General features: G+C 46.0%; 1 protein-coding gene across 2 annotated transcripts in view; it reads left to right on the top strand.

The window, feature by feature from the left end:
- LOC116849140 overlaps positions 1-12,963 on the top strand; it is a 221,620-nt gene that overhangs the window by 40,094 nt on the left and 168,563 nt on the right. Inside the window, exons 1-3 of one of the 2 annotated variants that reach the window (XM_032826016.1) lie at positions 6,237-6,354; positions 7,270-7,373; positions 7,568-7,602. In XM_032826016.1, the coding sequence (XP_032681907.1) occupies positions 6,305-6,354; positions 7,270-7,373; positions 7,568-7,602 (189 nt within the window). In that variant the 5' untranslated portion in view covers positions 6,237-6,304. Of the gene's footprint in view, positions 1-6,236; positions 6,355-7,269; positions 7,374-7,567; positions 7,603-12,963 lie in introns of those variants that run through there. The other variant, XM_032826015.1, reaches the window with a different exon arrangement.

The following is a 12,963-nucleotide window of genomic DNA, read 5'->3' as shown; positions in this document are numbered from 1 at the left end:
ATATATATATATATATATATATATATATATATATATATATATATATATACTCGTCCAGACGAATAAATTATTTACTTATTTATAAGATATAAAATATTCAGGGGATTTATATTCAGTGTAGACTCTCGTCTGATTACCATCGACACGAAAATCCGAATGCTAATCGTGAATTCCGGTCGACTCTTACCTCCCGCGTGAAATCTTTTCGAGCAAAGCTCGCGACCGGGCGACCGACGCGCAGAGTCGTGCCGCGAGTTTCCGGCCACGAAGGAAGCGGTGAAATGCGCGATGCCCCAAGTCACGATGATCGTGTTCCCGGCGGCTTTTTCCGCCGGGCACGACGACACAGCCTCCTTACGTAAGAGAGAGAGAGAGAGAGAGAGAGAAAGAAAGAGAAATAGAGAGAGAGAGAGAGAGACGGCGTAAGGGGGCCCGGAAATAGCCGAGGGACGAGAGAGGACGGCAGGGAAGAAGGAGCGAGACAGGTGGAGCGGAGGTCCGATTAATAAATTCGCGATGCCCACTTCCGGTAACCTCAGCGCGTGTCTCATTAGTTTCTTAAGTCCGGCTTAAAGAGAAATTAAATACAGCGTCTCCGGGATGGGTGTCGACTCCGCAGGACCCCATGCCGCGTACCGGGCTTATAATGAACGCTCGCAACATCGTTCTTAAGAACGTAATGCCTGAGCTCTCGCATGCTTTGCGTCCACTGCTAAAGCACGTGCGCGTGCGCCCGTGGAGAAGCACTCGCGAAGTTTGTCACATGGTCTCCTACGTCGCGCGAAGATCGCCGGCGAATGGAAGATTTAGGGATGTGGCGTTGAGAGTCGGGGGACTCACCGTGGCAAGTTTAAGTAATCACCGCGTTTCACGCTTAAAATTTAGTATGTGCGCGCGTGTGTGCACCTAACGAACGAAATTAGAGAGACACCCAACGCCAAGTTATCCTCCGATATAGTCGAAGTATTTCAACAAGTATCAAGTCCGCGCCGATCGGCTACCGTAATCTATATGGCGTCACGTATAAGTTAACGCGCGCGCCTCACACGCACTTTCTAACGGTTGTGACGAAATCCGACGAGATATAAGCAGTAATCTTTTTTCTCTGCTTTTTTATTATTACTTTTACGCGCAAGAGGAAAGAAATCGAAGCGGAGTCTCAGGGAAGGTGTCCGCGCGGCTATTAAACGATGGTAACGATCGTTGTCGATATATCTTGCTGTCGTCGAGCGACGTGTTTCTTTTTCAGCGCGTTCCACGAGGCCGCCTTATCGACGGCACGGGATTAGATTCCAGGCGTCGAGTCGATTCACACAAGTCATTTACGCGTACAGATCACGCGCGGGACTTTTTCACCGACCGGCCGGTCGATCGACCGGGCGTTTAATGTCAGAAGAATTCAGCTCGCGGCTACAGGCGATTTACAACGATTGCGTGTCCCGCGTGTCATCTCGCGCGAGATACGCCGCGATATAATAACGTTCAATTAACCCGAAGAAGACCGCGCGCGCGCGCGCGGTTTGCGCAAGGATTGTGTATCGCCAGGATTGCGAGAGCTCTCACACCCGGCTCCGCATCGATGTTTTAGCGCGAAATGCCGCGTAATTCTCCGCCGACGCGCGGTATCGGTAATTAATTTGAAAAATGAACGTAATCCCCGCGAGAAAACGTTTCAATCGCGTGTACTCGTGCACCGCCAACAGCGGCAGAAGCAGCGGTACTTGTATATCGCAGCGCGCGCGTGCGAGACTCTTCAATAATATCTATAAATATCAAGGATATACATATTATAATATGATCGATCATTACTCCTCTTGGGAAATATTGGGAAAATAATAATTTCACCCGCGCGCGCGCGGAATAAATCACGAGATTACAAGCACTAAATAATCGTACCAGCGTAATCGCTCTGGCGGAACGCTCTTCGCGATTCGCGGAAAAGCACGGGGAGTTGCGGTGAAGCAATCGATTACACTCCAGTATCCCCGATAGTTTGTCGCCGGTTCGTTCCGCCGTATTTTATCGTCGCGACGTTGGCGCGCTCCATCTCCCGCTGACAATTAATACCGGGCCTCCGTAGCGTAGCGTCGCGTCGCGTCGGCGTGCGTCGCGCGCGAAGACGCAAGAAAATTCCGTTTTCAGCCCCATCGTCGTTTTCGTGCTGGCCATCCGCGCGGGACGCCGCCGTCGCCACCGCCGATGCTCCGGCGTAAATCACCCGGGGTACCGGTGCGGAGGTTTTCCCTTGCCAGCAGGGCATCGGAACCCGGCTGAGGCCCCATGGCGGTGCAAATGTATAAATACCAGCCACAAATCTGCCAGCCGGGCTAATTTATAAATTTCACGCCGATCTCGTAAATGCGTTTCTGATTTAGCGCGTTTAAATTATCGCTAAACCACTTCTAACTGCCCGGCCGTGTAATCTCCGCCGGCACGGGTGCCCCCGCGAAAAGGGGCCCCCAGCAGGAGGGGCAGTCGCGCGCGGGGGCCCCTCGGCTTCTCGCAGTCTTCGACGAATGGCGCTCGCATAATCGCGAATGATACTCGTTGCGAGCGCGAGAAAATATGGGGATTGCGAGATAAGGGGGCGACACCGGCGCGGTTTTCAGTATTTACACGCGCCGCTCGTCGTAATTTTTCGGCCTTTGCTCCCGGCTCACGCCGTACTTCATAATTTGCCGCCTACTACTCACACCTGGCTTCCGCGCGCACGCTGTTATATAAGAAGTAATACGGACGATCGTAGAAATTGCTCTCGTAGGAGCGAGAGACGCGTGCTTAATATAGCGCAATTCACCGCTCGCCGACGCCGCTGGTGCATTGATCGCTCGGAGTACCCCAGTAGACAGTTGTATGTCAACTTGGCTACAGTGCTTGGGTACAGTAACTGTACCAGTCGATTTGTAAAGGTTGCGTCTCTTATACGAAGAGAACATTGTAATAAAAATTATGTTGTAATTTTAGTAGTCTAGGAATATACTATTACGAAAATTATAATAAATTATAATAAAATTATAGTATAAAAATGACCATAAACACATGTGACTCTTATTACATTTATAATCATTTCTACTATGTTTTATTATAATTTTCGTAATAGTCTATTCTCAGATTAAAGTTGTAATTTTTATTACAATATTTTTTCCATGTACTAGTGGTTCATATGGCACTTATATTTATCGCATAGAGTGATGAAGTAAAGATATGATAAAAATACGAAAAGAATAATCAAAATTTGCTCAAAACAATATGTTATGCAAAATGTGATATATGAGTAAAACTTGGTAAATTTATTATTGCATTAATATAGAAAAAAATTTATACTATTATATAATGGAAATTTAATAATCAAGTCAATACAGTATATTTACCTCATAAATGTAATTTAGAAAATTATGAAATTTCCATTATTGGTTGTCATGATAATTCATAATTCCATTATTGATTGTCGTGATAATCATGAAAGTCTATCTGGGTGCCGGCTCGAAATCGATCGGTCGCACGATAAACACACGTCAATGCGCACGGACAATGGCACTGAATGAACGGTGAGACTGTCACGTAAAACTTTGCAACTGCCTCTCCCCTATCCACCGTTACAGCTTTATCGACGCGTGCGCGCGTGCTTTGGATTCTCATAAATCCTCCAGTGGACATGGAGGTTAATGGTGCGAAATTACGACTCTGCGCGCGGCGTAATCGTTCAGCCGAGTCGGTAAGAAATCAAATCTGGATCGTGTGTTATACGAGATGAATATTAGCTCGCGTCACAATAAAAAGAGAAACGCATAAATTGCGACGGATAACGCGGAGCCATTCGCTCGCGATGCTTGTTCCCGACGAAATCTCGCAGTGCAACCGACTGCAGGCTACGCCATGGTGTCAGATCGGCAAAACCTTTAAATGTCACCGCGAACGCGTCTCGCCGCCGCTCGATATTAACCGACCGGACTCGCGGCGTCTATCCGCTGACATGCAATCGATGGCGAACGAGCGCCGCGCGCATAACCAACGCCTCGTGTTGGATTTATACACGATAATTGAAAATTATTTGGTAACACGGGTGATCGATAGCGACCCGTTAACTCGTTCATACATCACCCGTGCCCGCGGCCTCTCTCTCTACCCTTTGTCCACCGCCCCTGCGGTCTCCCGGGACCTCTGCCTCCCCCTCCCGCTCCGTCCGCGGGCCCCCACGAGTCCTCCGCTTCTCTTCCACCCACCGGAGGGGCCTTAGCGAGGCGTCTTAGTAGGGTCAGGTCGACCAATAAATCCAATACGCCACGGTTCGTCCCGCGCGCGAGAAGGAGAGAGAGATCGAGAGAAAGAGAGAGAGAGAGAGCAGCAGTTTTACAATTCATGAATTTATTATGGGCACCACCGAGGATACCGCGGGGCCTCCGCTATTGATTTATCGTTACGCTTATACCCGACTACGAACGGGCCCGATCTTCACGAGCAACGTAACGCACGCTCCTGGTGGGGCCTCGGCTCACGTACACGCGAAATCCGTTGTGTGCGCCGACGCGTGAAAATTAACCCCCTTCCCGACGATGTGTTTGCACAGCTATTTTTTACGAGATGCAGTAGTTGTACTTGGCATTTTTGTCGCGTGCGTGATCGTGGAGTTTATCGTGTCGTTACTCACGCAATAATGATCTCGCCACATTCGTACAAACATATTTATGTGAGTAAGATATGATCTATATGTATTATGATATTTTCAATTTCGATGAATCGTGGCTGGAGATATAGCGGAGAGCGGATCATATTGGCCACATGTTTGATTTATGTATTTATTATGATAGTGGAAAAGGAGTAATATATTCCTTTTAGGACATAAGTAGTCTTCCTACGTTCTAAGAAGAATTTTGCGATCCCTTAGCCATCGTTGCTCTCATGATAAATACATAAACAATGTGCCGACTTGACCCCCCTACTTTCAAGAATATATGGGGCGTTTTATATGTTTGCTTTCTCGAGAGGAGTTTCAGATCCTCGACACTAAAGTACCGCGATCGAACGAGTCCTGTTTTTCTTTCGTTCTATAATTTACCGCAACGGAATCGATCGGATCCATTTTTAGCCGGTAATCCGGAAGTGATGTAGCGAGTTGTCTCGCCGGTACAGCCCGTCGTGGATGTTCCACGGCTGAGGGAACCCGAGAGGTCGATCGGCGCGCGGACTTACCGTAGAAATCCCGTAGTTCATTAATCAAGCAACGCCCGGAGTAGGAATGCCTTCGTATTTCGAGAGTTGCAGTCCATTTATCACGGCGGAAACGTATTTGTAGGCAGTGGCTGTGCCCGCTTCGCTAACAAGTGGATACGCTGTCCCCGCGGATGATGTAGCACCGGCTAGGCTCGGGGCCCCCTACGGCGTCCGACACCTCCAACCTTACAACCTTCGACCAAAGTCCCTCAACCCCGACGCACCCTGCGCGCGTTCAACGAATTTTCCGGCGAAACGGCCGGAAGGAATTATCGCGCGTCTGTTGGCCGTGTTGGCATGCTCCGCATATGTACACCATAAACACGCGATCGACATTCCCGGAAGTAGAGAACAACCTTCGAGCCTTTTGACGCGGCGAGCTGGCGAACGCGTGACGTAACTGTTCTTTCAATTCGAATCTCACTTCGATAAACATCAAGCGCAAAATTTATCTGATTAACAAGAGCAGGATTAACATCGATTAATAGCGTCAATTTCGGGTGGGATATTGCCCGTTTCATATTCAGATTATAATAACAGAGTACTCTGTTATCGATATTAATTTCTCCCGATTTTCAATCCGATGACCACTTATCATAAAGCGATATTAATTTTATTAGAATGATACGCATAATGTATACTTAATCCGCGAATGTCTTATACCATTGATAGATCAAATGCTTCCCTCGACATCAGACCGACGATGCGGTGATCTCCGTCTTGAATCCGAATGTCGTGAACGCGCACGAATATAACGTAGTATTACACGAAAAACTACATTGTCGCGAAAATACTGTTGTCCGTTGATTGAATGTGAATATAAGAAACGCATAAGTAGAAACGAATATGATTGAACGAAAATATCTACTATCTATCGATCTATCGAATGCATCGATATATCGAATAAATCGATCTGTCGAGTCGTAAGTCATCCGCGAGCGTACAGATGGCGCTATAGGAGCGCGCCACCGTTCACGTATGTGATCAATTGCGCGGCCATTTTGGGTCTCTTTGTTTCGAGCAACCGCCAGGCGACACATCGACCAACATCGCTCCGTGTCTTTTACCTATCGAAAGTGAGTCTCGCGCGCAAATGAGTATTGGGAGTGCCGAAACAGCGATATGCGATCGTCAGGATGTATCGTGAGTACTTCAATAATCTCGTTTCGCGATACACGCGAGCGGTGCTTGTCGCGACGTGTTGAATCGGCGTCTCTCACACTTGCTTTCACCGTCGACTCACTTAAGTAGTTATAGAATCGGGCGATCGGGAATTAGAAATGTAACGATAATCGGAGAGAAAGAGAAAAAGATAAAAGGACGCCAGAGATATACGCGACGTCGAATCTCGAGCGGTAACGTCGGTCTGTTAGAAGTAGTCGGTCTGAAAGAGAGAGAGAGATGACCTCGCGCGAGAGCGCACGTTCTTGTCAGATAGCGACATTGTTTTGGCGCGCATTTTCGGCGTCCGTCGCGGACATGGTCGATGTTTTTACGTCGAGTAAAATTTCATTAACACATCGGCCGACGTTGCTCCGTGCGTCATCTAAGCTCCGAAGAGAGAGAGGCGGGAGGAGGGGGAGACAGAGAGAAAGAGAGAGAGAGAGCTCGTTGTCGTAAGAGTGATACAATTCATGTCGTAGCGATATACAAAGGACAGGTAGACTAATAACTGTTTCATTATTACAATGTTAATTAAATATTTTGACGAATTTTTGCTGTTTTCTTTTTTCGACACTATGAGCTGTCAACGCACATTATTGTGCGTCTTGATAGTCTGTGTACCAAAGAGGACGCGAAGATAATCGTATCGGCGTTGCGCGTTCTCTCGTTCAAATTTTGCCAAATCGTGCCAAGCGTGTGTGAGACGCGTTACGTAATTTCACGTGTGCGATCATCGTGCTAGGATCATTTTGGTAGTATACTACACATACGAAGAGTGACTACTGCTTTTTATTTTCATCAACTTAAGAGAGAAATATACAATCTCTTGTGCCATTCTATTTTTCATAAATTGACATTCATATATCTTACTAAAAAACTTGCTTTTTGTTTCAGATCTCCCAGAGCTTGCAGCCTGGTGAACAGCATGCCTGGGGGTGCAGTTTCTGCGGATGCCGTACCGGAGGATCCGGTTCGGGCGGAGCATGGTCGGCTCGAAGGTTGGTTTATCTTGACATTTCCTGTTCACTCGTGTTTAACTCTTTGCGATCTCTTTGTGTACGATTTTTTGAGATGTGTCAGAAGAAAAATTGTTCAGCTATAATGATCGTAAAAAGTTAACAAGCATATATCTGCGTATTTCTCTCGTTCAGTTATTAACATGTCTAATCAGCGAAATATTCTCTTGTTCCAGATATGCAGCAGAACATGGTCGACTCTGAGAGTTTGGTGAGTCAGAAACAAAAAGTGATTGAATTATATAAGGTGATGGGTCGTAGTAAAAACTCAATGGAATCAATGCGATTTACCTGTAGATTTTTGCATGCATGTTTTGTTCATTCAAACTCATCGCTTGAAACAAGCTTAGGGTATCACTTGTTTAAATATATTATTTAATAGATATTTATATTATTGAAAGAAAGAATACTCTAGCTTTCTACAGATATTTATTTCTTCCCTTCAATATTGCTTTTTATTTTAATCTTCAGTCAACTCATTTCTATAAATGTTTTGTCTCTTATATTTAAGATATGAAATTATACGACAAAAATATTCATTCAAATATGATATCCTTATATAGTTTCAAGCAATGCAAAATGTGCATCTAATTTGCGCTACCAAACAAGAAAATCGCGATTATTTTGCGATGGCTTCGCGATACTTCGCAAATATTTCTCGATAATTCGTGATCAATTCTGCGATTATTTCGCGATTATTCTGTGATTGTATTGCATTCTAATTGGCACTTGGTAATCAATATTTTTATTACTTCACGTTCAATTTCGCGATTACTTTATGATTAATTTTGTTGACTTCCAAATCGTCAATTTCCTACATTTTTCATACACGACAATTCATAGTTTTATTTCAATCAAATGTGCCGCCAAATTTGAAACATATATGTGTTTTTTCTTAAAATCAGTATTCTTGCGAAACGAGTCGAAATAAAAAACCTACTTAAATCTCGCAAGTATCGATTTGTAACTCTAATAATATTCGCCGAAAGCCCCGTTTTAAATCTGCCAACGTATTCTTTTCACTTCTATTTAGCTTTGTAATTGTACCGAATTCGAAATATTATTTGTTGTTTTTACCTCGGCTCTGATTAAAGTCCTGCGATCTCCGGTGCGCGATTGTTTACACGTGATTCGCGGCTCGCGTTGTATTTTCAAAATACCGGACTACTGCCGCGTATTTTTTGTAAAATCACAGCATCGTAACCGTCGGTACGCGTTTGTTTATATCCGTTTCACAAGTATCTTTTCAAGGATTTCTATCGCGCATTTTTCGTGAAATCGTGCAATATTAAAACTGTCGCGATCGCGAGTGAAGTGTAAGCAACGTGGGATATCAGCTGCAGTCCTGAGGAGGAATTCTGGATACTGGACAGATGCCGAGCAACGCAGTCGACGGTTGAATATCAACAATGGTGAGCGTCCAATTAGACGCTCATAAAGCATCACATTATATAGTGCATGCTTGTTTGTAAATGGGATTGATTCTCGATGAGTAATAGCAGTTGTATAATTTGATATTTTATATATATTTATATATTTGCTCTAATTTATTTATATATTTGATGTGATATATATACAGGGTGTAACAAAAGTATCAGTACCCCTAAATAAATTCTGGAATAAAAAATGCGGGTTTCCATTAAAAAAAAAAAATTGACCTTGAAATGACCTCGAAAAATGACCTCGAGGTCAAAGGCAAGATCACCATCGAATCGCTAGGTCAAAACTATGCAACTTTTGTCTGAATGATTTTCTAGAAAAATGCGATCCTGGAAATTTATTTAAGGGTACTGATACTTTTGTTACACCCTGTATATATGTATGTATGTATTGATTGACTTGAATATCTGAGTGAATTTTTTTAAATTGGCAAACACATTTGCTAAAGTATATAAGATAGCAGTTGTGCGTTACACTTTATTAACATATCCGGGATCGTCTTATAAATTTGTCGCGTTTACGCTTCTCTTCGCATTACTGGCGCACTTATACATTATAGGGGGATAAATAATTCGTTCATATAACGTCGACGCGTGCATTGCGTCGAACACAATTCCCAATAAATATATGCCGAAGGATACGGGGAAAAATGAAGTCCCTACACGAAGTTGTGTGAGGTCAAAGAGTAAAAACGATATCTCATCCATTTTAATAGAGTCGGCTCAGTGTGTTTTAAGAGGCGCGCGCGACGGGTGCCGGGAGATCTGGACCGCTCGAGACGAGGAATTTGCGGCTCGTGAGAGAGCACGATGGTTGCTCGCGCGATGAAGGGCGCGCGTCTTCCTTGCAAATGCGAGAAATTTTTAGCGACGCGAACACGCGAGCCGCGTCGCGGATTTTTGTTCGAGTCGGTGTGAATTATCGTCCGAACAAGCACGTTTCCCGCTTTCGCGTGGAATTTCCGAACACGAGTCTGCGATTCCAATCTGTGATTTACTGCGAGTAATTAAAAAAATCGCCGTCGCGTTGCACCGCTGCGAGTCGCGGATCAACGGCAACCTTCGACCCCGAGGGTTTCTTAACGCGCGCGTCCTCCACGGATTCTGTCAAAGGCGACAGTACGCAAAGAGAGAGAGGGGTTACGCGTGTTATCGTGACTCCATCGCTCCCAGATAATTTCGCCGGTATGGTTGTCGCGAATCAAACGAGGGAAGCGTTCGAGTGGACGACGGGGGTGTGATTTATCGAGGCGAAAGAGGGGCCGCGCGATTGCGTAAACCGTGAGTCTCAGTTGAGAAATTTCGTTTCCTTCCCCGTAGCACATCGAGAAACGGCAAATTAGACATCGAAACGTCGCGATTAAGATGTCGAGCATGGAGGCAACGGCCGGAGCGAGGTACAGTTAACGAACGGGGGAATTCGATCCAGAAATAATTGGCAGCGCACTCGCTCTCGCCGGCGCTTATTACCGCCGCGAAATCTATTGACAAATTGACAACGAATGCCGCAGATTAATATCGCGTGATATTTCACCAGGATCGCCATTTTTCTCCCGGCCGGGTGGACGAATGCGCGACAAGGGAAGTAGCGGAGCGGTTAGCCGCGATGCAAATGAATAGTCTTATAATGTATTGCCCGCGGGCGGTTTGTCTAGTTAAGTGCTCAATCAGGCTGGGACTGATGTAACTACGGTATTAAAACTGCTATACGATATGTGCCGACAGGCCGCACGAAATCAATTGGAGGAAACCGCAAACGCCTCTCGCCTTCGAACTCTAGAAATCTATACTCGGTGCCGCTCGCTTGTTCGCTTGCTCGCTCGCGCGCGCGCCGCGACCATTTCATGTCCCGCGCGCGCGTTCAACAGCGAGCGGAAATTATACGTCTCTACAAATTAATAGTCTGCACAATTTGCGCGAAAAGAAATGCAAAACGGGACGTGGGGCTTCGCGGCAGCCGGGAAGATTAATTTTGTTTCTTTCCACCGGCTGAATTTGATTATTACCTGTCTCGGCGAACTCTGGCGGGGTTTAAAATAAAGCGATCGCGCGGCTCACGCCGCGAGAATCGAGACGCGCGGGCGAAATCGCAGGCGCGTTACCGTAGGTGCGAGAGGATCATCCCTCGGGCCCCACGGCGATCGAAGGGGGCGTGCAGGATGGAGGGAAGCCCCCCTCCCTCCCGTTCTTGTGATACTCGCGGCGCATCGCATCGCATCGCATCGCGCGGCTATCTGAACTGGATCCAACGCGAAAGGCGCGAAAGGTTAGCCGGTCGTTTTCGCGATGCACGCTGCCGCGGCATCGGCAGAGACGTACAAAAGGGCACCACCATAATTCGTAGCTGAAGCACGACCGAATTGGAATCCCGAACGCGCTTTTGTCTGCCTAAGTGCAACGGTTTTCCTGCTCGAGCTGATCGCTCGAGCACGCCGCGAACGAGGTGAGGAACAAGCTCGATAATGGTCCGCGATTTCCTCCTTCCAGAAACGATATCCCAGCCGACTCGGGTAGATTGAATTTTCGATCGATATCGCGCCACTCGGGCGGAAACCCAGTCGGGCTCAATTCGTTCCGTCCGACCGATTTCCGGACGAGGTCGCACCTCCGCTGACCCTCTGACACCGTCGTCGCGACCACCTCGGAGAAGCCGCGGCGAGCGCGAACGCTTCACTTCTCCGTCACACTTTGCTTCTAACGAATCAATTGCAATAATCCGCTGAAAAGTAGGTACAAAAAATACTCCAAAATTTATTTGTGGATTATCAAGTTTATTCACAAAAATAGACTCATTTTATCGCGACTTTATACGCCACAGATAAATTCTCCAGTAGTCTTTTTCTCGGTGTATCTTGACTGCAAAAGGGACAGAATTTTCGTTGAGGGTTTTTGAAAGAATTGAATCCTCTTGTCGATACAATAACAGCAACGTAATAAGGGCTAATAAATCGCAAACTTCCGCGGATCGTCGTTATGTGTGTGTGCAACGTAGTCGTGCATTATCCTACTGCTTAATGCTAGATGTGATACCGCGGATAAATAGTAATCTGTCTCCTTCATCCATTTCCCTTGAGATACGGTTTAAGTGGTAAGCCGGCGGTTTAAGTAATAGGGTATATTTTGTCGGTAGTCGAAGCTTACCTATGATCTATGATAAAACCGTCGCTCGAGGGGGCCTCGCGATAATGTTTCAACGACCGTATATCAGTTCGCACTGCAGGACTTTAGAAATTCTGCGAAATACCTATTCTACATTTCTCTCACTCTCGCGAAAGCTGCACCTTTCCCAGGGCGGCAAGGATTCCAAGATTTTTTACAAGATTTTATTTCACCCCTGCGCGTACGAGACACGGGATTGTGCGAGAAATTGCATTGTACCTTAAAGTGACAAGTTAGGTTTTCCAGCCTTAAATCATGAATATGTAGAGCAGAAAGAAGGGAGAAAAAATTATATATATATATATATATATATATATATATATATATATATACATATGAAATATTTTATTTATAGACATATAAAGAATAATTTAATATCCTCTGCTATGCATACAATAAAAATAGGAACTATTATCCTTACTTAAAATTAAGAAGAAGAAGCGAAGCTACTTCTTTGTTTTCCAGAGCTGTAAATTTTCTTTTGTCTTCTTTTTATCAGAAGGATTTTAAAAATCTTTCAAACCCCGCGATAAATTGTTTGGCTGAAACGCAGGGTGAAAAACGGAACGTTACTTTGTTTCTCTGCACGTTTTCGCGCAAAAGCGGCGAAACAACGATCGCGGCTCGCTCGGCTTAGCTTACAATGCAACTCTCTGCAAAATCGGTCTCCTCGACTACGTACCGTCGGGGGAGATGGGTTCCCTTGTCAGTCCCATGCACACGCGCGCGCCCTGGCACGGTGTACGGCAGCGAGGGCGTACTAGTCCCGTCTTCCGCTCCTTTGCACGGTCTCGCCTCGGCGTCTAATGCGCGGACGACGCGGTAATGGTAAGGTGTCCGCGGTTATAACGCGGTGTGTATGGCCCCTCGTTCGGTCCCCGCGCATCTCGCCCTCCGCGCATCAGCCAGACCCCTCGTCTCTCTTTCTCTCTCTCTCTCTCTCTCTCTCTCTCTCTCTCTCTCTCTCTCTCTCT

Source organism: Odontomachus brunneus, unplaced genomic scaffold (assembly GCF_010583005.1).
Source record: "Odontomachus brunneus isolate Ranch 3 - 2012 unplaced genomic scaffold, Obru_v1 Obru_scaffold_107, whole genome shotgun sequence".
NCBI classification, from domain to species: domain Eukaryota; kingdom Metazoa; phylum Arthropoda; class Insecta; order Hymenoptera; family Formicidae; genus Odontomachus; species Odontomachus brunneus.
Note: the sequence above shows the minus strand (reverse complement) of the source record. Positions and strands in the feature narration are given on the sequence as shown.